Source organism: Amblyomma americanum, chromosome 1 (assembly GCF_052857255.1).
Source record: "Amblyomma americanum isolate KBUSLIRL-KWMA chromosome 1, ASM5285725v1, whole genome shotgun sequence".
Taxonomy (NCBI): Eukaryota; Metazoa; Arthropoda; class Arachnida; order Ixodida; family Ixodidae; genus Amblyomma; species Amblyomma americanum.
Window position 1 is genome coordinate 67,428,437 of NC_135497.1, and position 24,736 is coordinate 67,453,172.

At 48.2% G+C, this 24,736-nt stretch overlaps 1 protein-coding gene across 1 annotated transcript; it reads right to left on the reverse strand.

Moving 5' to 3' along the window:
- Nucleotides 1-5,045: 5,045 nt before the first annotated feature.
- LOC144133228 (uncharacterized) lies at nt 5,046-7,394 on the reverse strand. The gene has a single exon (XM_077666138.1). It carries the CDS (start codon nt 7,304-7,306, stop codon nt 5,156-5,158), a length of 2,151 nt encoding a protein of 716 aa, XP_077522264.1. The 5' UTR covers nt 7,307-7,394; the 3' UTR covers nt 5,046-5,155.
- Nucleotides 7,395-24,736: the final 17,342 nt, after the last annotated feature.

Consider the following 24,736-nt stretch of genomic DNA (forward strand, 5'->3'; position numbering starts at 1 on the left):
GGGGATCCCGCCGCGAGGTTCATCATGAAAAAGTAGCGCAAAAAGAACATGAGGGACGGAAAGGGAACGACGCAGACAAGCGCTATCTGCGCTCGTCTGCGGCGTTCCCTTCCCTTCACTCGTGTTGCTTTTGCGCTATTTTTTCATCATGAACGTTGCGCAACTCACCCAACTTTCTGCTTCGCCACCGCGAGGTCCTGGCTTCCCTGTAAACAGAAACCGCCGCGTCACTAGCCGGACGGCACTCCCCCACTTGCACGAGGGAGATCGCACTGTATCTGAAAACCTTTTGAATTTTCGTACACCGCCTTCAGAGCCGGATTTCATAGATCCAACCTGAGTATGAATCCAGGCCTGCCTCCGCCATGCATCGGGATTCATGAGCGCAACTGCCCTCGCAGTTGCATGACAGTCGGTGCAGCCTCTCATGGGGTGAGCTGCCTCAAAGGATAGGTCCCAGCCGCATCCATCGCCAGCACCCGCGTTGCAATTCCACAAAGCCGGGCAGCCGACACCGCCCTTGGCCCATCCAATTAGTGGGGGGCGGACGTCGTGCACGTGCCAAATCGAATTTTTCCCCCATGGCAGAAGAGGAGCGCGCATTACAAAGAAAACAGAGAGAAAAAAATCAGGATGCACGTGACATGAGCCGCGATAGAAAGAAGTTGGCCCCCTCGATGGAAGGAGAGGAAGAAGAAGGGCTCAGAAGAGACTACCAGTGTTAGTATCGTTCGGGGTGAGTGCCAAAGCACTTGAGTTGGGTTCAATTTGTGGGATTCTCTATCATTAGATAATTGCAACTGGTAGATTGATTTGCTAACTCTTTTAAAATTTTTCGAGCTCTTCTTTTTCCACCAAAATTCTGTCTGTTATTTCATTTTAAATATTCCTCTGTCGTTTTTAATTGATACATTTTTCAAAATTTAGGCTTGGCGCTAAAATTTTGTCGCAATCGCACGACGAATGTTCCTTGTTTATGCCACTACACCTTGGCCAATTACCGCACGTTGGCATGTGCCATGTTTTAAGAAGAAGAAGAAGGAGAAGAAGAATAAAATAGGTCAGTGGGGCGATTTCAATAGAGTTTCGTCGGTGGTGCTATATTTGTTCTGCACATTTAGATTTGGAAAGCAGAATTAGGGTTGCAATGGAGAAGAAAGAGTTCGCGGCTTTAGTCGCTTTGGATATCGCTAAATCATTTGACAGCGTAGAGCATTCAATACTATTGAACAAGCTTGATGAAATTCGGCCGCCTTTTTCCATTCTTGCATGGGTGCAGGAATTCCAAAAAAATAGACGTTTCTTACCTTCTGATGGTTCCTTTACTTCCTAAACTTTTAAAGAGACTAGGGGTGCGCCTCATGGTTCGGTACAGTCTCCGTTACTCTTTAACATACTTATGCGGTACTTACCAATACAGGCTGACATAAAAGTGTATGTGTATGCGGACGACATCGTCTTTTTTGATTCTGCTAGAGACATTCATTCACTTTACCAGCTATTGCAGGCCTGCCTCAATGCCCTGGAAATATGGCTGGGCATGTTACATTTAATTCTCAACGTGAATAAATCTTTCGTTGCTGTTTTTCCTCCAGCGTCCCTTCTTTATATCTGTCTACTGTATTGTGGCGCCCAAATCCCAAAAGTTGAGTTCTTAAAGTACCTAGGTGTAATATACGACCCTCATCTAGACTGGCGACCCGATATCAGAAGTATAGTCCTCAAAGGTGAGCGAGCTCCTGGTCGCCTGACACGAGTCAGCAAGAAGAAGTTCGGTATGCGCAGAGACTCTCTTATTTCTCTATAAGACTTATGTAAGACCAATGTTGTACTTCGGTTGTGTTCGGTTCCCCGGTTGTCCTAGGTACAAAATTCAACCTCTAGTTCTTTTGGAGAGGTGCGCTCTACGGCTTTGCCTGGGTTTACCAAAATCAGTTGCAAACTGTGTACTCTTTTTCGAAGCTCGCATACGGGACTTAAATTCTCGCTTCCAGCTTCTCACAGTGCCCACATTCTTACGGGGACTCGAGGCAATGGCTGGAGTGGCTCCTCCAATTTTTTTTTCACTAACCGAGCTTTGTTTCTAGACAAACATTGGCCGCTTTACAAACTGCCCCAATTTGTGTTTACTGGGCACCTTTTGTCTAGAATTACAGTCTCGCTTAGGTCCGTGCAATGCGTCAGCAATTTGCAGGCTACATCAGCTTTTTGCTTCGACCATACGCTGCCGCTGTATGCCTAGCACTTCTCTTCCAATGTGCTAAACGGCCTCCTAGAGGAATATCTGCTCCAGTATTCGAGCCATGCTGCAATTTTCACAGATTCCTCTCAAGAAGGCGAAAAGGCAGCAGTAGGTGTTTATTCACACACACTAGATAGGCGTTATTCTATTCGGGTCTCTGATTATACACCAATTTTCGCTGATGAATTTCTCGCTATTGATTCGGCCCTTCATAAAGTTGCGCGTAATATTTCTCAAGTTATCATTCTCTCGGACTGCCTCCCAGACTTGGCAGCATTAGAAAGTTCGGCAACTAGTCTCTTGTACCGATCCCTAATGCACTTTGTGCCAAGTAATGTCCAAGAGGTGCGCTTTCAGTGGATCCTAGGGCACTGTGGCATTACTTCAAATTCGATGGCCGATTTCTTAGCGAAATCAGCCATCAATGGGCCTATTGCCCATGTTGTTCCGAGCCTCACCCTGCTTACCACGTCCCGTTATGAACGTTACCAAATACACCATTACCTGAGCCATCAGCCCATCCTTGGTACAGCTGATTTCGAACATTTGAAATTCTCATGGAACATACGTTCTTGCACATCAAGACAATGTGAGGTTTCCATGATGTTGTTGCGCTGTAGGATTTCTCGCCTTAATCTTTATTTATGTCGTTCTGGGTTCACGCCGTCGAATCTATGTGCGTCATGCGGGCACGTTTAAACGATAGATCACTTCATCCTCTACTGCCGGCGGTTTGCACGGCAGAGAATTCAGTTTTTGTAAAATCCTGTCGCTCAATTAGGGCTGCCGTTTACTCTGCCCGTCCTCCTCTCCTTCGGTGCAACCGTCAGAGGGCATGCCATTAGGCAGGTGTGTCAGCTTCTTCACAAGTATATAATTGCAACCGGGAGATTTTTGTGTTAACTTCTACATGCCTTTACTTTCCTCTCAAAATTATATTATTTGGGATTAATTCCTTAAACTTGAGTAATTCTGCCCACACTGCTTTGTTTCCTCGATTTTTATTTCGATTTCATCAAGATCTCCCAAAATTCGTTATTTTCTTTTACTCTCGAATTGCTCTATATTTATGAGTCGCTGGAGATAAACATGGATGAGTTTTTTCATTAATTAATTCATTCATTCATCTTTATTCGACGTCTTTACAGAGGTCTGGAGCAGAGACAAAAAGCTGAAGAAGACAGTTCGACGGGGTCTGTGCCCCTTAACACAATTCATGTTCGTACAGACATGTGTAAATGATAGTTGGCAACGTCAGTTGCAAATTTATAATTCAGAACATAAAGAGTCACGACGGAAAACTATACGAACAAGTCTCTTATTAATATCTGTGGACAAACAATTCACTAGTAAAAAACATTCTGGGTAATGATACAAGGTAGATACAAGGATAATGGCTGATTAAAACAAAGGACGACAGCAAGGAGGCACAGGTGGATACAGGATAACAAAGGCAATAATCTAAACGTTAGAAAAACAATAGAAAGTGACACGTTGATGAAAGTTGTAAAAACTGTAGGAAAAGACGTAGTCTTTCTTCTACGTTTTCTTTTAGCTTACAGGTTTTTTTCATAGAATACGAATATTTAGTAGGGGCGGTAATCTCACGCGTATTGATTGAGTGCCGTAGTTGGTGCGCACTGATGGAATGTGCCATATTTCATGGTGACGTGTTTCATAAACATTATCATTTCTCATCAGGTTCGATAATGTTGCAATGATATTATTTCCTTGGTTTCTTGCTCCAAAGTATCACTTTAGTAATGTGTCATTATACAGAAAGCGGACAGGACGGATTTTCAGATTATCAAAGAGGGGTTCTGTATGAACGTCATATGAGGAGTCGGAAATGATGCGCACTGCCTTTTTCTGCAGTAACAACAGCTTGTTCATGTTTGAGGCAGTGGTAGTCCCCCAGATCAGATGACAATAGCTAATGTGCGAAAGAATGAGTGAGTTATAAATAACTAATTTTATTCTCGTTTATTTTCCTGTTTGGATCTGCACCAAACCTTGGCCAATCCCCCACCGTGGGTATGTGCCATCGTATCTGAGGCAATTAACAACAACAACAACAATTTCTCACGGCTCCACGAACGGCGGATCACCTTCGAAGCGACAGCAAGATCATCTCCGCAAGCATTTGGCGAGTGCAGAGAAGCGACAAACATCTTATCCAGTGCTGTCACCGACATGCAGTCCAGTCAAGCCATCATGATTCCCTTGGACACTCAGCCCGGAGCAAGCTTAGCCATAGAACGAGGTTACATTTGGAGTTGACGTTGACCACTGGTCGCCGTCCTGAGCGACGGCACGAAAAAATTTGGAGGACGCTTAAGCTTCGCCTTTAAGAGCAGGACGCGACAGCGTGTTGCAGCATTGCCAAGGAATTCAAGGGACGCCATCGTCCTTCGGTGTGACCCGTTGCCCGGACAATTTCAGGAAAGGAAACATATCTTGGTGGACACCCCAACCGCGCCGTAAGGCAAAAAAAATGAAAATAATTTTTTTTAAAAGAAAGGAAAGGACGCCATCTCACATATCTCGGTGGACAACCGAACAGGGCCGTAAGGGAAGGAAATTGAAATGAAAATTGGTTTTATGGAAAGGAAATGACGCCTGTCTCACGATTCTCACTAGACACCCGTACCGCGCCGTAAGAGAAGGAAAATAGCTTCCCTTACGGCGCGGTTCAGGTGTCCACCGAGATGCGCCATTTTTCGCTCACGGCCAAAGGCGCCGACGACGCCGGCTTTTCTGCGACACGAGCTCCATAAAGCTGTCGCGTTAAAACAAGCCCACGAAACAAGACCATAAATGTGTTTATTGTCAAGAATGCAAATGCACACGCAAAAACACGCACACACGGCAAACAAGACCACCGAGGACCTCCAATGTCCTTGCAGTCGGTTATTAAACCACATCACTCAGTTTCAGGTACTGCACTATGCAGCGCCAGCAGTGAACAGTAAGATCATCAAACTGTGTGCTGCCATCGCCAGCCTCGCAGAGAACCTTCGCACGCACAACTCCAGCATAGATCATGTAGTTGTCATCCAGATAGCACCTTGCCTTCTTCACGTCCGTGGACACCTGGGGCTCGGATTTTCCAGACAGTGACACCAGGTGTTCCTGAAGCGATGCGGTACCGCACAATTCTTCGAAGGCAGACGCGCAGGGATGTTTGGCAGAAGCTGTTGGGCGTCCGTCAATGCTCATCACGAATTTCGCTGCCTTGTTCAGCAGACCCTGGTTCTGCTCTTTAGCATCTTCAATCGCTGCACAAGCCCCCACCGCATCTTTCCAGGCAGGGCATTTTACACTAACCCTGGATAGGAAGACATTCTTGGTGATCATCTCTTGAAGCACGCCAAGGGCCGCGCTGGACATGTTGCCGGAGCTCTCGATGCGTAGCTCAACGAAGCTTCTCTTGAACTGGCCAACCAGGACCGAAAGCAACCGAGCAGCCTTCACGGTCAGTTGAGAGATATCCAACGTAAGTTTTCTTAGGCGTGGGTTGCATTGCAGGGCATCAAAGATTTCGGTCATTAGTTGGGTCGTCTCATCGCTCTCAATGAAAGCCCTGTGCGCGTCTAAGTGAAAGCTCTGGAGGCTACCACATGCCTTGAGTGCCGCACAGAGCGCACTGGTGAGAGCTCCTTGTCTTGCTCCATGATAGCCAGGGACAAAGCACCCGTAGTCAACGTGTAGTGAACGCAGTGAGTGATTCAAGGCCAACGAGGCATACACAAAGCACGCGACCTTGCCGACGAGCCCCCAGTGCCAGATCTTCACGTTTGTAGCGCATCCGAGGGCCTGCGCCAGCGGTGCGGAAACGGACGAGGACCGGTCTACGAACAGGCTAAATTGCAGGCGGCCAGGACACTCCAGTCTGAGCTGCTCAAGAATGGAATTTTTCTCCTGCAGGATTCGCGATGTGCTGCTGATCTGCGGCAGAACGAGGCTTTTCAGTGCAGTGTTGGCAGGAAGTGCCGCGCACAACTTGCTGACAGTTGCTGCATCTAGGCAAGAGTCTTGCAAACTGAGGTGCTCCAAAGGACAGTTCGCAGATAATGCCTCGGCAATACATGCAGCCCCTCTGCTATCAAAGCTGCAATTTAGCAGTGACAGCGTTTGAGGTGAGTGATGACCGGTCAAGAACTTTGCCAATGACTCTCCCAATGTGTCGCTAATTGATGTCTTTTTCAGAGCCAGGTTCTGAAATGATAGAATGCCTTCTAACGCGCCAAACAGATCTGCCAAACAGTCAAGACAACCTCGCTCTCCGCTTAAGTGCTTGCAGCTCATACCTGTTTCGCATAGACCAACCAAAGACAGCTTCTGCAGAAGCCTGCTGCTCTTGAACGCCTCTGCCATGACGTCGCAGGCGGAAGACTCTCTGCTGTCCTGGAGGGCCAAGTCCTCAAGCCGTTCACATGCGACAAGGGCTAGAAGCAGGGTGCTTGCAGATTCCCGAGACAGATTGTTGCCGATCAGCTTGACGCTTTGCAGAGTTTGCCCGTTGCCTCTCAGCACATCGGCCACCTTGGGCGCCAGGGCATCGCTGATGTGAACGTTGGTAAGGTCAAGCTCACGCAAGCACTGCGGAGGGCCAAAGGCTTGGAGAAATCTACTCTCAGGCAAAAGTCTATAGCTGGCATGAAGCACGACGCTCTGCAGGTTGTTCGCCGGTCCAACGATGACAGACGAGATGAAGGAAAGCCGCTCAATGTGTGTTCGGTCGTGCACACGAACCTCGCAGATACAGGAGTGCTGTCTTGGAAGCCAGGCGAGGAGGAAGGCACCGTCGTTTTCATTGCCGGAACCATGATGACTCGCCCGTTGGTCATCTTGGTCGACGTAAGAGCGCAGGCAAAGTTTTCCCGGTTCAAACTCTGTCAACATAAGCCTCGTCGCCCGCAACGCTTTGTTCCATGAGGCTCTATCTCCAATAAGCCAACATTCTTCGAGCTCGCCCGCGGAGCAAGAGCGTTCGCTGGGAAGTCCATGTAGCAAGCGTTCGAGTCTGCAACGCCAAGGGTAGTGGTTACCTGCACCGGCCATGTTAGTATTGCCTTTTCAACTCGCCCGGAAATAATCCGTCGGTGCCGTAATACTAGAGTGATGTCGTAAGCCGGGATCCACACGTGCACGCGCAGATACTGCCGACCCTGGTAGCCGGGGAAGCTTTAAGTAGCCGGTGCACTGCGCGCCACCACTCGGAAATACTCCTTATTGTCGGCGCAACGTTGGCCTCAGCGTCATCGTCTCTTGCCGAGAAACCCAGCTTCTGTGGGAGCGTGGCGCCCTCTGTGATCGGTGTTGAGAGCCCAGAGCAGCGCAAGGCTACGTGCTCCGTCGACTCTTCCTCTAGCACGCATACCCAGCACAGCGTACGCAACACTCCTGGATCGAACCAGCTGCGGCGGGTCTTCTGTATATGCTACACATATACACTAACTCTACTTCTTAGCAAAGGCCGCCGGCTATTGTCACTCCTGATCGCGGATGCCATGCTTGGATGTCATGGGAGCTGCAGCAGCAATAAAAATTGGAGGACGCTTAAGCTTCGCCTTTCAGAGTGGAACGCGACAGCGTGTTGCAGCACGGCCAGGGAGCCACAGAACGCCATCGCCCGTTCGCGCGACGCCTTGCCCGTTAAACAAATCGCTCTGCTACGTACGGTGAAACGAATGCGCGGAGCGGCAAACCCCGTAGAAGCACTGCCAGATGGCTTGCCTTAACGTGCGCGACTCAAGTTGCCGTCCTAGTTCGTCGGCACATCGTTCTCGACAAACCCGATGCCACGAACGCCAGCATAGCTTCCGGGCCGAACGAACGGGCTGCAAGCCGCAAGCTTTGTGGTGAATGCACTTTGGATGTGCGCTGCGTTGTTCGCAACGAGTGATGTGTGTGACGGGTGCGGTGCAGTGGAAACACTAGAACACCTGCTCCTTCACTGTGCCGCGTTCGCCGATGCTCGTCGCGATATGCTTGCGGCCTATAGGGCGCAGGGCATTCTACCGGACTCCATCAAGACGCTATTGTGGCCGCAGGGTAGTGCGCGCACTCGTGAGCGAACTTTGGTGAGCCTGTGTGCATTCCTCGAACACACGGGATTGACGTCCCGTCTGTTCTCCGTCAGGTAGTTACACGCAGTGACCGAACGCTCCGCGAGTTCTACCTTGAACTATTAATAACTGGACGCTCCACTCCAGTTGTAGCCAATACAGCGCCAACACGAGCCGGGGCGCACCGCAGCCGTAGTGCAGCAGGGCGCGGTCCGGCGTGGGAGGCGAGGTCAAGGCACAACTAATCCTTGTTTAATATGCAGTGGCTGGCTTGTTGGTTACACACATTGACGACTACAGTGCGGTCGGAAAACAAGCAAGAATGATTTTCACAAACGCAGGCGCTGACTGACAACATCGTTTATTGCCTTGAACTGGCTTATATAGGCCCAGTCCCGTGACAACACACGAAAACAACTCCCGTTCCCGTGGCACAATTATCTCGTGGACCCGTAACCACCCCTCCAGTTATTGGCAGACTCATGGGCGCTTAGAAAGATTAGCGCTTTTTTGCTCAGGTGTACTGATGGCTTGCTGACACATTTATCAGGGAAATGTGTCCGCAGAGAAATCAATGTATGTTGATGGATCGGTGATGGCAAGCGGCACGGTAGCCTCATCTGCTTCTACGACCGAGGCCGTTTTCACTATTGCCGCATTTATTATTTCCTTCCTTCCCCAGTCACGACACAAACCGTGAAACTCTGGTGACTTTGTTTCGCTCCATCTACGTACACCACATGCGGATTACAGTCGTGCTTGTCTTACATCATGGCTGCCCTATAAGTTTGAAAACCATGTGGTGCCGAAGCCCAACTGAAAGTGTCGTTCATCCTCCCGAGTCCATAATGACATTGATGCCAAGTTGTTCCTATTACCCCTCCCCCCTTTCGTACTGGTGCGGGAGAGCCTTTCTCTTTGTACTGATGATCATTACACAGAAGAAAACCTGCAACCAAAATTTGGTGTCTGCACTGCATAATTTTAGTGGCATGTTTTCATATCTCTAATGATGCAAAATACATTAGAATACCTTGATCACTACGTGGCACTCGTTTACGGCCAGTGAATAATTTACAATTGAATTTCTACCCTCGTGCTACTTCGGTGCTGATTCCAACCGCCGAACGATGGCTGCGACGTCAAATTGAGTATACGTCATGTGGTGAATGAAAAATACTGCATTATAATAGCTGTTTTTTCAATCTTCATTCCAAATCTTGAGAGCGGCTGGCTCAAGCGCTGTCGTTTTTTTTAACTACGAAGGCAAGGGGAACGTGTTTTAACATGTGTGCTTACATCATTGCGCATCTGCATCGCGAAGACTTCAAATTTTCCCGCCACAAATGCTGGCCCGTGTGAGATGAAACTGCGCGCAGAGCTTGTATATTGCAGTAACTTTTGCCTCGTATTAAGTTTGGCAACGCTACTTACCTGGTTCAGCCGCGCATGATAGACCCGCAATCGTCAGCGCTGAGAATGAGGAACCAAAAGTCGCTAAAACCGAAAATTCGCTGATGATGACGATGACGACGTGTGGCTGTTCCCTACGGGCGGCTGCAAGACGTCTGTGTCCTAGCAAAAAAAAAAGAAACAAAAAATGTCCGCATGCACACCAATAACACTCTCCAATCAGTGTTGGTATTCTACCACTGCACATGTCTATCTTTAATGATGCTCACAATGTTCATGCTTCCGGCGGGAGAGGGAAAAGCACTTTATTAAAGCACGAGGTATTAAGCGCTCAAAAGATCCTGGGCATGGAGCACCAGGGCACGCTGGTCGACCAGTTGATCCGACTCCAGGTAGGAGAGGGGAGAGCGGAAGAAGGCAGTTCGGAGGGCTACTGGGATCTGAAAGAGACAGTGCTCCAGACTGGCATAGGGTGAGCGGCAGTTGGAGCAGGAGGGGTCAGATCGCATGTGAAAGAGGTGCAAGCGAGCTTGGGTAAGAAAGGTGTTGGATTGAGGCCGTGTGCATCGTGTGGCAGCCGATCGAACTTCACAAATCCCAGAGATTGTGGTATGGTGGTGCCCTTGATCTATGGGCCACGGGGACATTCTTGTACACTGTAAAACGAGGTGTTCCGTGATTTCTTCTTCCACTCCGCAGATTCTACACATTGCGGCTTGCACTTCGGGGGAGGAATCGAAACGGCGCCGGTGGTGTGTCAGGGAGCGGTGGGCTCCCGCACGTGCTTCAAAATACAAGGCACTCTCGACACGCCGTTGTCGTAGAAGTGTGTCCGATATAGCTACGCACAGGACTTGAGCGCCATCGCCTCTCGCCACTGTGCGGTTTCCTCTTCGCGTACCTCCATCTTCAGCGTCAGTGTCCATTTGCGCTGGCTTTCATCTTAAACCGGATCGTCGAGGAAGCCGAACATGTGCTTGAGCGTGTGGACCCGCTTGCACCACCTTCTTATAATGGATTTGATAGAGGTATCGGCACAGCTGAGCGGTGTGCCCACCACTCCTCGTTCATGAGGTGCAATCGTCCCTTATACGCCAGCTTGCTGTGTGTCTCCCGCGCTTCGAAAGACGACCAACCAATAAAGTAGTGAATGTCCTCCACAGGTCCACGGCCATGATATCCTAATGCAATTCGGCGAACATCGCTCTGTGCCCGCTCCAGACGTGCGCAGGAACTACACGATGAAATAGTGACCGCGGCATTTGCGAACGTTAGTGCCGGCATGTGCACTCCCTTCCACATTTTGCAGCGAGAAACGATTGAAACCCCAGAACACGGGGGCATAGGGTCCGGCTTGCGCGTCTTGAGGCTTTCCGAATATGGTCTTCATGAGTCACGCAGATATCTGCCGATGCGATGAAGGTGTCTCCCCGGTATCGGTACTGCGTCGCCCTTGGCCCGTCGTTGTTGTTGTTGCTGATAGGAAGAAAAGGAAAGTACACGGGCCTGCCTACTAGCTCAAGCCGAGCCACGCTCGCTGCCGTGTGCTGAAAGTAGGAGAGTTAAAGGATAGGAGAGCAAACATAGAAAGAAAAGCCGCGCGTTAATATGCCCCGGGCCGATCCCGGAGGCAGTGCAATACCGCGACGACCCGTGCCAGAGTGCTTCAAGCCAAGCACTCCGCCATATTCCAAAAGTAAGTTTAATATCTTGGCTCCAGGGACCCGCAGGATATATTAAATCAGATATCAAATATCAGGTATCAGGCCCGTTGGCCTGTTGGCAAAGGTAACTGGTTTATAAAGCTGGGAACCCGAAAAGGCGTTGGTGGCGTCATCTGTTGTCTGCAGAGGAAAACGCCACGACGGGAAAGGCGTCGAGGAGAGATTCGAAAAGTGCGCGGCTTCTTTGATGGTGGTGGTGGTGAAAAGCCTTTATTGAATAAAAGAGATGAGGCTCTTTAAAGAGCCCCGCAATGGGTGGAGTCCTTATTCCGAGACCCTATTGGTCGAAGCCGCCAGCTTAGCCTTGTTGACCGAAGCCTTATGGGCCTGAAGGTACTAGCACCCAAGCAGGGTCGCCTCCCATTCCTCTCTGGTAAGGTTAGGGAGGGGGGAGCTGAGTTGCGCTGGCAAGCCCAAACCATGTGGTAGGTATCAGACACCTGCACACAGTGTTTGCACCCGACATTGAAAGCGGGATAGAAGTGTTTTAGTAATGCCGGGCACAGCATTGTATTAGTGAATAATCGGAGTAGAACGCGTTCGTTTGCTTTCCCCAGTCTCTTTGCAGAGGCTGGGTATAGGCGATGACTATCCTTATAATGGATTGTGATATCTTTCTAGGAGAGTAAGTAGCTACGTACCTTCAGGTTCCAGGTGCTCAGTAGCCAATGGGAACGCCCAGTGAATGAGTGCTCGGGCCGCCGCGTCTGCAGCTTTGTTTCCTGCTAGGCCCTGATGGCCCGGAGTCCAAACTATATATGCATCGGGGAGTAGGATCTATAACACGGCTGCAGTTCCTTAGTATTCGTCCAGCTAGTGGAGTTATCCAGCCAGCCTCATAATTTCGACACGCCGAACGCGAGTCTATTATGATGTGTTGAATTTTCAAGCTGCTTCTTATTCAAAATCCAAACGCATCATAAAAGACTCGCGTTCGGCGTGACGCAATTATGAGGCTGGCTGGATAACTCCACGAGTTGAACGAATACTAAGGAACTGCAGCCGTGGTACCGATCCGCCAACGCCGTGCTTCTGCGGCAACCCGGTGCTGGCAGCTTTCAGTTCGTCGATCTCGGCGGCAAGAGTGGGCCGAGAATTTTAACTGCCTTGGCTCATTCACGCATGCGGAAATGACAATGTATGCGGCGCTACCTCGATCAGTATCACAGACATAAAAGCGTTGATGATAATCACGGAAACCGCCGCGGTGGCTCAGTGGTTAGGACTGTTAGGACTCTCGGCTACTGATGCGGAGTACCCGGGTTCGAACCCGACCGCGGCGGCCGCGCTTCGATGCAGGCGAAACGCCTTTTTGCTGTGCGATGTCAGTGCACGTTAAAGATCCCCAGGTCTCCGTGGCTTTCGCTGTAGCGTGGGCCCTGCAAAGCAGTCCTCGTTGCTGGTCTGGGTCCTCGCTGTGCATAATGGCCTCCCACTGCTCCAGAGTGGGATTAGGAACTCTCTCAATAGCGCGGTGGAAATGGCATGCCCACACTATGTGAAAATGCGTAGCTATTTCTCCATAGTGTGGGCGCTCTGGTTTGTGGAGTCAGGGGTACCATAGGTGGAGTTTAAGCGGTGTTACGAGAGTGCATGTTTGTCGTCTGCGGAGAGTGTGTTACTTCGCCTTGCGTATAGGGTTTCGTGTGGTGTAGGGTATATATGCCTGCCCTGTCTGTAGGCCTGGAGATATTCGGCAAAGATGATTATGGGATCTGCAACATCTTCATCTGCCACGTCAGCTAGGGGCTAAGCTTGATGTAAGAGAGCTGAGGTGTGCCAGTACCGGTAGGCGGCATCATTCCCTCTCTTTGGTTCCGTGTGTCCCGGCAACCGTATGATTGAGGCTTTACTAGGAGGATGTTTTGCAAGGACTGTGAGTCCTGATTGATGGATTAGCCCGTTAACATTTCGGCATGCGTTTTAGGAATATGTCAGTGCATTAGCGTTTGGGTTGTTAGCTAGCGCTATCGCAATGTCTGCCTCCTCTGCGTGAGTGGTGTTGAACGTGCGCATTGACGCACAGTTGATTAGTGTGTCCTCGGGATTCATTATGGTGATGGTCATTCGCCCAGGATTGGACTGGCTGCATCCACGTAGAGCGTGTCTGGGCGACCTTCCCATTTCCTGCGCAGGCCTATGGCTCTGACGCTTTTTTGTGCAGGACATATTCTTACACGGTGATTCAGGAGGGTCCCGCCTGCTCGAGTGATGGCCAGGAGGTTGAGCTGTGATAGTCTTTGCACCTGTCAGATTTCTTGAAGTTTATTGTAGATGCCGATGGACTTTAGGAGCAATGTCGATGTCTTTGGCAGACCCAATGCCATTTTATAGGCCGCCCGCATTAGTGATTCTAGATTTGCAGTTTCTTACTAGGTGAGGTGTAGGTAGGCTGCCCCGTACATCATTCGTGAGACGACGAATGCCTGCGCTAGGCGAACTGAGTCCCTTTCTTTTATGCCATGGTGCTTGTTACGGATGCGGTTGAGCATCCTGATTTATTAGCTGCGTAGCTGTTGCGAGCTTCTTGAAGGTCATGGTTTGCCGGCCTTTTGGTATATGCTGGCCTAGGATATTAATTTCGGGTGGCTTGAGGATTTTGTGTCCATCAGTGCTGATTGAGATGTTCTGGGCGAGTGGTTGTCTCGGGTTCTTGAGCATGGGCAGCTCCGACTTCTTCGGTGCGCATTGTAGGTCTCGGGTTGGCTTGTGACAACTCTGTCATTCCGGGTGAGACACCAGAACGTGATATCACCTGCGTAGATGGCGTGTTGTACGAATGCGATTTTCTGAAGCTCGGATGGCTGGTCCATCGCCAGTTTGAATAGCAGGGGTGACAGGATTGCCCCCTGCGGGGTTCCACGCGTGCCAAGGTTGGTTGGTTGGTTTTTTGGGGAAAGGAAATGGCGCAGTATCTGTCTCACATATCGGCCGACACCTGAACCGTGCCATAATGAAAGGGATAAAGAAGGGAGTGAAAGAAGAAAGGAAGAGAGAGGTGCCGTAGTGGAGTGCTCCGGAATAATTTCGACCACCTGGGGATCTTTAACGTGCACTGACGTCGCTAGCACACGGGCGCCTTATAGTTTCGCCTCCATCGAAACGCAGCCGCCGTGGTCGGGTTCGAACACCGGGAACTTCGGAGCAGTAGTCGAGCGCCCTAACAACTGAGCCACCGCGGCGGGTGTGCCGAGGGTGATGAGCTCAGATCGTAGGCATCCAGGGTTGAGAAGGGCCTGCCTCGATGGTAGGAAGTATTTTATGAAGTTATTGGTCGTAGGTCTTGGAACCGCAGCTGACTGCTGTACCGTTAAGGATGCTGGAGTGAAAGATGTCGAATGCTCCTATCAAATCAAGTGCTAAAATGGCCCTGGATTAGGTTTTGGGGCGTTTCTCGAGCAGGTCTTTATATATGTATAGGAGGCTATTATTGGCTGAGAGGCGCGGCCGGAATCAGAGCTGCGTCGGCGGCAGCAGATTTTTGCCCTCTAAGTATACCAGCTAAGCCTGGTGGTGATGACACTTTCGAAGAATTTTCCCAGTCATGACGTTAGTTAAATTGTGCGAAGATTGTTTAGGAGCATGGGTTTGTTGTGTTTGTGTATGAATCTTATGTCAGCCAGCTTCCAAGGCGATGTCTGTTGGCCCGTATCCCAGTGTTTCTCGTTGAAATATTGTACTAATTAAGGATGCAAAGGGGCCGTCGGGGAGATTGCATAGGAGCCGGGCCGTCACCTTGACTGGCCGCGGGGCGACATATTTCCTCATGGCTGTGAGTTCCCACCCGAGTTCTTCCACCGTGACCGGGGCATCAAGGGCCTCTTTAGGGCAGACCAGCATAATCGAGATGGGGTATGTGTAGGCTTACGGATAAGTACGTGGCTTGCAACTGCTTTTACACTTCATCGTTGCTGCTCGGGATAGAGTGGACGACTTTGCTCACCCGATCATAGATTTCGAGGGTTTGCTCTTGCTAGGGTCGATAAGTGATCTCAACAAGTGCCACGTTTCAGACACTCCGTGAGTGCCCTGGAGACTGTCGCAGAGCAAATCCCAGTTCTTCAGGCAAGGGTAGCAATGCCACTGCACGTTAAAGATCCCCAGGTGGTCGAAATTATTCCGGAGCCCAACACTACGATACCTCTTCATTTCTTCTTTCACTCTCTCCTTTATCCCTCTGCTTACGGCGCGGTTCAGGCGTCCAACCATATATGAGACAGATACTGCGTGATTTCCTTTCCCCAAAAACCAAATAAAAAAAGGGTACATACGTACTTTTCAGACTGGGCGTTGATGTGCCCAGTACGGAGCCGTAACTTGTGATTGTGTCGATGTTTTCTTTATCTCTTGCTGAGAAAGCGCGGCCCCTACCATGGGTGTTGGCTATGTGGCTCGACCACGGGGCAGTCTTGGGTCGTCTGGACCTCTTTTGTGAATTGGGTTACGCCCCTTCCTGATGTCCTGAATCCAGTCCTCTATATCCGCGATGGGACTACTCGAGGAGGGTAAGTTTCAATCCATTTGTCCCAGCACGTGAGTTGCGCAGCTCCGATCGTCCTCTTGTACTTGCTGGTATTCAGGCTAGTGGCGAGAATATAGTGGTCGCTACGCAGCTGCTGGTCCGTGTTAGTCCCATTCGGATTAGCTGCGTTTTTTACAAGCGTAAGGTCTGGGCAGGTGTACTGGGAGACGCTGTTGCCCACTCTGGTTGGGAACACAGGGTCCGTTAGGAGCGTGAGTCTCTCGGGTAATTTTACGACATATTTTCGACTCTTAGCCGTCCGTGGTCTTCAGGTATGTGGGGTGTTGAAGCCCCCCCTCCCAATCAGTCACGGAGCTTTGCCCGCCAGCGCCAAAAATATTTTAACGAGCTGGCCTAGCTTATAGGTGTCGGTCTTTACGAGGCTGCGGACGTTCAGTACATGAATGCCTCTCTCGCCTCTTCGGTGGCAGGAGGGGGATGCAGCAGGGTGCCCTCGAAGTCCTCGATTTTCTGTTCATGCAGTACGGCCGTCAATAATTTGTGGACTAGTATGACAGAGAACTAGCCGTGTCGGTACGCTCCGTAACTTATTCATTTTAATCCTATCGTAAAGGGTTCTTGCAGCAGTATGACTGCCGGAGTCTCATTTTCTTGCGATATGTAGAGGCTGAGGGCCGCTTGTTTCCGCTTAGGTCCGAGGCATTTCCACTGCCACAGTGTTACTCTTGAATCGGATGATATGTATGCTCACTACCTGCTCGATCGTCCCAGATCGCCGGCCTAGTGTGGATCGAAGTTTGCGTCTTTCCGACAGCTCGCTGCAGATAGCTAAAAATTCACAGGACTGCACTTAATTGCGCTTAAGAGCGGAAATGCGAAAGCCTTTTCTTGTCCTGTGTTTCTCCTTCCACATTTCATTTTGAAATTTTAACTTTTCTTATAATTTATTTTTCTTTTTATTTTTATTTTCTTATTTTTGTTTTATTCTTCCGTTTATTTTATTTTATTTTTATTTAAAGTTTTATTTTCTATTTTTGGTTTATTTCACATTACATATATGTTGCTTATGAACTGTCACCTGATCAACTTTTACATTTTATTTTATTTGCCATACAACTTGCGATTGGCACTTCTTGCGGACAACTTCGGCCACAAGCTTCCGTCTACAACTTCCGTCCACGCCACTCATCAGCCAGGAAGGCTTCCGCCTTAAAATTGCAGTTTCCATATGGAGCGTTTTGTGTTTGCGACGCTTTCGCGTGTTTGAGCGATGTGGAGTTCAATGTGGGGTTGGCACACGCTCGGAGCTTTTCTCAGAGGGATCTGAGTTCTTGAATGGTTCGCTGGTATCTCTAGCAGCACTGATTGAGTTACGGGTGTATTTTGAGGCCGGGGATTAGGTTGTTGCTTCGAGTTTTTGGTTGTATGCATGCTCGGCTTTATGGCGTTTAGGAAATTGGTGAGTGTTGCAACCATCCCCAGTAGCTTTTTTTTTTCTAGGCGGGGTGACTTATAGCATTGTCTTCCTGTGCGGGAGATGAGCAAGTGGAGAGGGGAGGCCATTCTGCCCTGATCACCTTGTTCCTAACTCGGCTCATGGGCAACTGGGGTTGGCCTCTGGGAGCGGGAGGGTGGCCCTAAGACGCTTGTTTTTATCCGGGGGTGGTCCATGCCTGGTTACCTGTGTTGTGCTCCCCTCTCTGGCGTTCTCGGCCCCCCGCTACAATACAGATGGAAGACAACGAAAAAAAAAGGTGCCAGTAGTGTAAACCCATGTGCGTCCTATGCAAGGGTTCACACAAGACCTATTCCAAGGACTGTGGAGAGAACGGGTATTGCGGCTCACAAAATATATATACCGCTACCGTTTCAGTACGTACTAGATTTAAATATGAAGTCAGATATAATATACACAACCTGGATACTTCGGCGCATTTAGAAGAGAATGAGCAATAATATGCTACCAGACATTGACAATCTTAGAAAGCTGCCACGTGTCGTTTCCATCACTTCTGAGCCATTATCAGTCTACTAAAATTGATTTATTTATTTTTTCCACTGCTGAACTTGGATCCATGTTTGCAGACCGCTTAATATGGGCTTGACGAGTCCGCAGTCCCATCTTAAGCGGCGTTTCGACAGAAGCAATGATGAACAGAAGCAATAAACAAACCAAGACATTTGATCAGTGCAGCACGAAAAGAAGACTTCGGGGTTTAGAAAAAAAAAATACCAGAATAAGTGAAATAAATTTTTCCGGCCTGCAAAAATGGATCCAAGTTCAGCAGTGGAACAAATAAATAAATCAATTTTAGTAGATTGATAATGGCTCAGAAGTGATGGAAACGACATGTGGCAGCATTCTAACATTCGCAATGTCTGGTGGCATAATATTGCTCATTCTCTTCTAAATGCACCGAAGTATCCAGGTTGTGTATATTATATCTGACTTCATATTTAAATCTAGTACATACTGAAACGGTAGTGGTATATATGTATTTTGTGAGCCGCAATACCCGTTCTCTCCACAGTCATTGGAATAGGTGTTGTGGGGACCCTTGCATAGGGCGCACATGGGTTTACACTCGTGTGGTCCCTCAGTAAGCGGGTTGCTACACAGTTGGCATACTGTTCTTCTGGGTTGAGGTGGTCGAGGGCAGACGTCGATTCTGTGCACTGGCGTGCCACCGTTGAGGCATTAGGTCTCATCTTGCGCTAGATGTGGCAACGGTGCTCGGACCAGCCGCAGTTGATGGTGAACGGGACTCGGGGTCCAGAGAAAGCTACTACCGCTGAGGATGATTTTCTAAATTGTCGTGCCCCTAGGATCTGACTGTCGGCCGAATACAGTGCTTGGAAGATTGGAAGATCGCTCGCATCGGGCTTAATGTTGTGTATCACCCCTTTGCAGACATCTTCGGGGAGAGTGACGTATGAAATAAATGCCAGAGCATTGACGTTGTAAGCTTTGTCGTTGTCGTTGTTGTTGTCGTTGTTTGTCGTATGCAAGTGCGGGGAGGTGGTGTGCGCCTGTGCCGTTGCTTGTGCACACTACGATGATATTCTGCTGAATGAGGATTCTAAGCATAGGCCGTTCTTGAAACCGAGTGGTGAGGGATGCCTGTAACCCTCTTCTTCAAGGTCGAAGGAGCGAGCGGCAAGTGCTTTTTGGTCAAACGTTATTCGAGGCTCCATTACTATCTTGCATGTAGTTACTCAGGCTGGGTAGCCGCGGGAGCCTGGGTAGCAGGTGCCTGCTGTTGCGTCGCTGGTTCCTGATTCAGTGATGGTGGTCTCAGAGTCACATCTGAGAGGCTAGCGCGAATTCGAGTGTTCCATCCAGAGGTTGGTGGTTCCCCGGCAGGAACTAACGGAGGCGCCTGCGATTGAGCTACTGCAGCGGTGGTCTCAGAAGAACCAGCGCAAAAGGGCAACGAACAAAAATGAAGGAGGACGACACGGACAGAGGCGCTTCCCTTCGAGCTTTATTTCGGAAAAAAAAACTAGTGCAACGTATTTATAGTTTCCTGTCAAGGACCATGACACTCGGCTGCTGACCCGAATGATGCGGGTTCGATCCTGGCTGCGGGGGTCGAATTTCGATGGAGGCGAAATTCTGGGCGCCTTTGTACTGTGCGATGTTAGTGCACGTTAAAGAACCCCAGGTGGTGGAAATTTCCGGAGCCCTTCACTACGGCGTCCCCCATAGCCTGAGTCGCTTTGGGACGTTAAATCAAACCAAACGAAACGTGACCAGAGTTATTCACACTACACACGACTGCAGTGTTTTACAAAATGACTTCAGCGAAGTAACTCAGTGGTGCACGAAGTGGCACATGCTTATCAACTAAAAAAAAACGTTCATATGTGCTTTTTGAGGAAAAGAGCAATCACGATTTCTGTTCCACTGTAAATTCAACTAAGCTACTATCACCCCAAGACCACAAACATATTAGTGTATATTTCACCCCTGTTCTTGGCGCCCACACATTGATCATATCACAAATAAAGCGTGCCGAGTCCTAGCTTTCTTGCACAGAAATGCAAGAAAGTTATCGATTCAGGCAAATGTATCATGATACATATCAAATGTGCGACCTCTTCTGGATTACGCCTGTGCTATGTGGGATCCGTGGATGGAACGTGACGTAAACAGTTTGGAAAGAATGCAAAACATATCGACTCGTTTTTTTCCAGATTACACCAAGAATTTCAGTGTTTCAAGAGCGAAAGAAAGCCTTGGTTTGGAACCACTTCAGAAAAGTTGGGAATATCGTTGACTGAAACTTTCATATAACATATCTCACTCTGGCACAGGTATGGACCCCCACCGGTATTTTTACAAGCCTGATTGCGTTTCACTGCGGCTGGACTTTGCAAATGAGATCAGAGAGCTGCCCTGTAAAACTCAAGTATTTAAAATGTCTTTTTTTAAATTAAAGGCGAATGAAACAAGCTTCCATCCAATGTTGTAACGATTCCCTCAAATGAGGTATTTTCTAAATCAGTACACCTACTGAAAATAGTAATTTGTGTGCGTGTGTGTGCGTGTGCGTGTGCGTGTGTGTGCGTGTGTGTGCGTGTGTGTGTGTGTGTGCGTGCACGCGCGCGCGCGCGCGCGAGATGTCGCAGCTGTATAAATAGGCTGTAGAAGTAGCTCTCGCGTCACTCCAGGTTCAACCAGAGCTAAACAGCCAATTTTTTCACGCATACATGATGGGTTGATGGTACTGACGATGTGGATGATATGTTGGGTTACCTGCGTTATTTATTGGTTTTTGTTTTCCTCTCCCCACCTCCCCCCACTGTAATGCCCGCAGGCGCTGTAGATATAGTGATAAATAAATAAACCGAAATCCCACCAGCGCTTCAGCGTGGCTGTTGCAGCCTGCATTTCCTACTTTCTGATTGCACGTCGCTTTGTTTACAGCGACAGGCGTTGACAACTGACGTATTCTGACCGACCCGGCCGCGGAAAATTCAGCTGGGAAGTCGGCCTAATTTCTTTCACATCGGAGCGAAATGGAAGGGGGTACGCGCGCCTGTCAACTGGCGAGCAAGGGAGCAGGCCTGATCTCGGCGTTGTCCAGCGAACGACGTACGTCTCGGGTTTCCAAGAAATACGGGAACGCACCGCGAAAGCTTAGAAAGGGATGATGACCGGAGCCAGACCTGTTTTGGTCCAGTATTGAGAATGAAACTCTTGGTTTTAACCGCACATTTGTTTGAGCCGTCCTTACAGGCAGCAGTGTTTTTTGATTGCTTGTAATGACGCATTGATTGTCGTTACGAAGGCGGCTGTTGGCAGATAACCTCTCGTTTCTAATGCAGACTCTGTCTTGCTTGCAATTGCAATGACTGGAAATAAATTAGGGAAGCGCAGCTCGAATAAAGGCCCTTTGCAGCCATAGTTGGTGGCTGCAATGTGATCTGCTACGGCCGTGTATTGATAATAAAAAATATTTAATTAATGCTGATCTCGAAAATTATTGGTCTTTGCCTGAATATATACAGCACCAATTCCTACACAAAACTTACGTGCCTTAATCTAGCACAACACCGACTGTTTCAAGGAGTTCGGGCAGCATCACGTGATCTATGCCACTTTTTATAAAGGGAGCTACAGACGGTTGCAGCGCTAAACGCGCATTGTGCGAAAGGTGCTTGTTATGGGTGGAAGGGGGGGTCTTCAGTGTTACAGACGCCGTAGATTTATAATTATTCTGATCAATTCAGGTAACTACGCCATCCAGACTTGGTAGTGAAAAATAAAAACTGTCGTATGCCATCTCTGCGCCAAATTCCAGCGCGAATAAGTGAGCGGTTCAACAGAGAGATGCATTTTACGGCGCTCGTTTATCGTTGCAACAGTCTATAAAAGCCACTGCAGACGCTGCTTTAGAACTAGTCGCGGCCTATTATAAGAGGTTCAATCATGTTACAAGAACGCTATAAATAGAATATTCTCTCATTAAATATGGTACAGTTGCAAAGTCTTTGGTCACCTGGTTGGCTTCACCGCAAGAAGAAAGTTGCACAAAATGTTGGCTTCTTTGCATGACAGCGGTGTCGCGCGAGTAATTACTTCGACAGATAGAAGGCTGCGCTCACGCGCACCCCTCGTTTACCTCGTCAAGCGGTTTTGCAGTGGTAGCGCTGCCATTTCTTCACATTTAACGCACAGCGCGTGCACATCATACTAAGAACTTAGCAAATTAGCAGTTAATATGTTTTTTTTAATTTCCAGAGCCATTACCTAATTTTGTAATACGCGGACATGACCGTCGTTCAATTACCTGCATGCACTGGGTGCTTTTTATGTCGTAGCGTTACGTCGTTACTTGTGACATGCGTCGGTGAGGATCAAACAGATGGACTGCGTGTTCTACGCGTCGAATCGAGGTGAGAGAGGAATGCTAGCCAGTGCGTGCGTGGACATGGCTGTTCTCCGGGTCACCGAATGCAATTCATTGTATTATGACATCGTCATTACACCACATTCGCACTCTACCTTCCCTTCCTTTCTTCCCCAGTTTGTCGATATCATTCCGGAGCCCTCGAATACGGCAACTCTTTCTCTCTTCTTTATTTCACTCCCACCTTCCTTCCCTTACGGTGCGGTTGAGGTGTCCACTGAGAAGTGAGACAGTTAATGCACCATTTAATTTTCTCCAAAGCCGCTAATTTCCGTCCCTTTTCTTTTCCTCGGTGAGGAGTAGCAAATTTCACTTTCTCCCTCCCTTTCTCTCTCATGTCTTTACTTATGGAAGGGCGCAGTCTCAATATGAGGGTGTGGCGGTGCATGCAAGGTGAACGTCGCATTGTGAACAAGGTATTCGCATACCAGTTAGTGTCAGTTACTAGTCAAAAGTTAGTACTTGTTGCTAAGTTTTGCGTTGGTTCCTGTTGCTACTTTGAAGGATTAGTAAGCTTTACCAATCCATAAATCACAACCTCTAGATGCAAGACAGTGACATATACGTGACAAGAAATTACTATTTGTTTCGCTGGTAATTACGCCGACTTTTTATCTAGCTGCATAAGTTATACCCCTGTCACACGCAAATTTAATGTCATTCGTTTCGAATTGATTATTATGTTGGCATTCTCTGTTACAAAAATTCACTCTTAGGTTGTAAGAATTATTGATATTAAACCATTTTAGAAGTTTTTTGACAGTATAATTCTCAATTTAGCTGTTGTATACGACAGCTTAACTTATGTTGCATAAGTTTGCTTCGAAGCATCAGTTGAAGAGACCCATGTTTTAGCGAATCCCCCAAGGTGGAGTAGATTTGTAATAAAGGAGTAATTACTCATTAGTATTCATTCATGCGCAGCCATACGGTTACAAAGGAAAGCTATACAGCTTTCACAGAAACTTAGTTGTTAAATAACATTTCGTCCAGGTCCGAGGTCAAGACTTTCCAGACCTAAGACTTCACGGACGTCCCGGACTAGGCTGTATTGTTCTTTAACTATGAAGTTTCTGTGAAAGCTATATAGGTTTCCTTTATAGCTGTATGCCTGCGCTTTGGTAGATGCTAAGGAGTAATAACTTCTTTATAAGGTGAAGAGATTACTGTTTAGGAATAACGTGTGGGACAAAGGGAGATTAAAAATGAAATTTTGAGCTGCTTGTCCAATTCCAGTGAAATTTTCAGCATGTAATACTTATTGAGTCCTTGGGATATGTGCCAAGCTTTTTCTATTTTGGTCCTGCTATGAAAGAGTTGTAAACATTTAAACAGAAAATTGACTGCTTTAGAATGTTGATTTTCTCATGCACCATAATTCCTCATTTTTCATCTGATATATGACATGCATAATGTCTGCGGAGCAGGATTACAAAGCGTTTGCTTTATTCCGCTCCTTTTTATGTAAAAACTCCAGCTCCAAACAGCTGCTGCATTTCATCAGCATTACTTTCATTCCAAATGGTAACCCCTGCTTTGAGCACTAAAGGTAAAAGTTCGAAAAAAAAAGAATGCCTCCCTAAACATGGTCATGTCCTGCGCAATAGAAATGCAGAAAATTAAGTGTTTTTAATGAATATGGTGACCAAGGTTTTGTTTATGGTTTGTGGGGGTTTAACATCTCAATGCGGCTCAGGCTATGAGAGACGCCGTAGTGAAGGGCTCCGGAAATTTCGAACACCTGGGGTTCTTTTACGTGCACTGACATCGCACAGCAAAGGTTTTGTAGGCACTCTCTAAAAATGTTTCCTGTACGCAATGTAGTGTAAAATTGGTATATATTGTAATTCATTTTTGTCTGCTCTGACCTGTTTAGGCATTTTGCCAAGAATGCAGCAAACACGCGTTAGAGATGGAAGCAAAAACAATATAATCTAGGCTTTGCGAGCCGTAATTGGTAAGCAAAAGTAAAATAAATCAATGATTGGCAGAAACACGTCTTATGGCGTTTAGAGTCAGATTGTTAGGCTTTATTCTTCTTAAGACGTTGCTTTTATTGATGCTTACACCACTTCCGTGAAATAATTGTGAATTTCTTTGTGAGAATATTGTCACGGACGATGGTAGGACGTTCAATCCCTGGCAGAACAGTACCTGGCGAGCACACTGCGCAGAGCGTAGCCGGCAGGGCCTAGCACCGAGCAGAAGAGGACGAAGTCCGGCGCGCGACAAAGGTCGAAGACAGACCGCACGGGGGAGCCGGTAGCGTGATGGCTAAACATTATAGTCTTCCCACATTTTAAAAACAAGAAATAACAAAAACTGTAAGCAATTACTACTCAACAGCATCGCATCAAAGACGAAGGTCTTGCTTATGCAGCAAGTGT

Excerpts from the sequence above, each read along its gene's own strand:
- LOC144133228 (XM_077666138.1), bottom strand. The coding sequence starts at position 7,306 with ATGGCCGGTGCAGGTAACCACTACCCTTGGCGTTGCAGACTCGAACGC.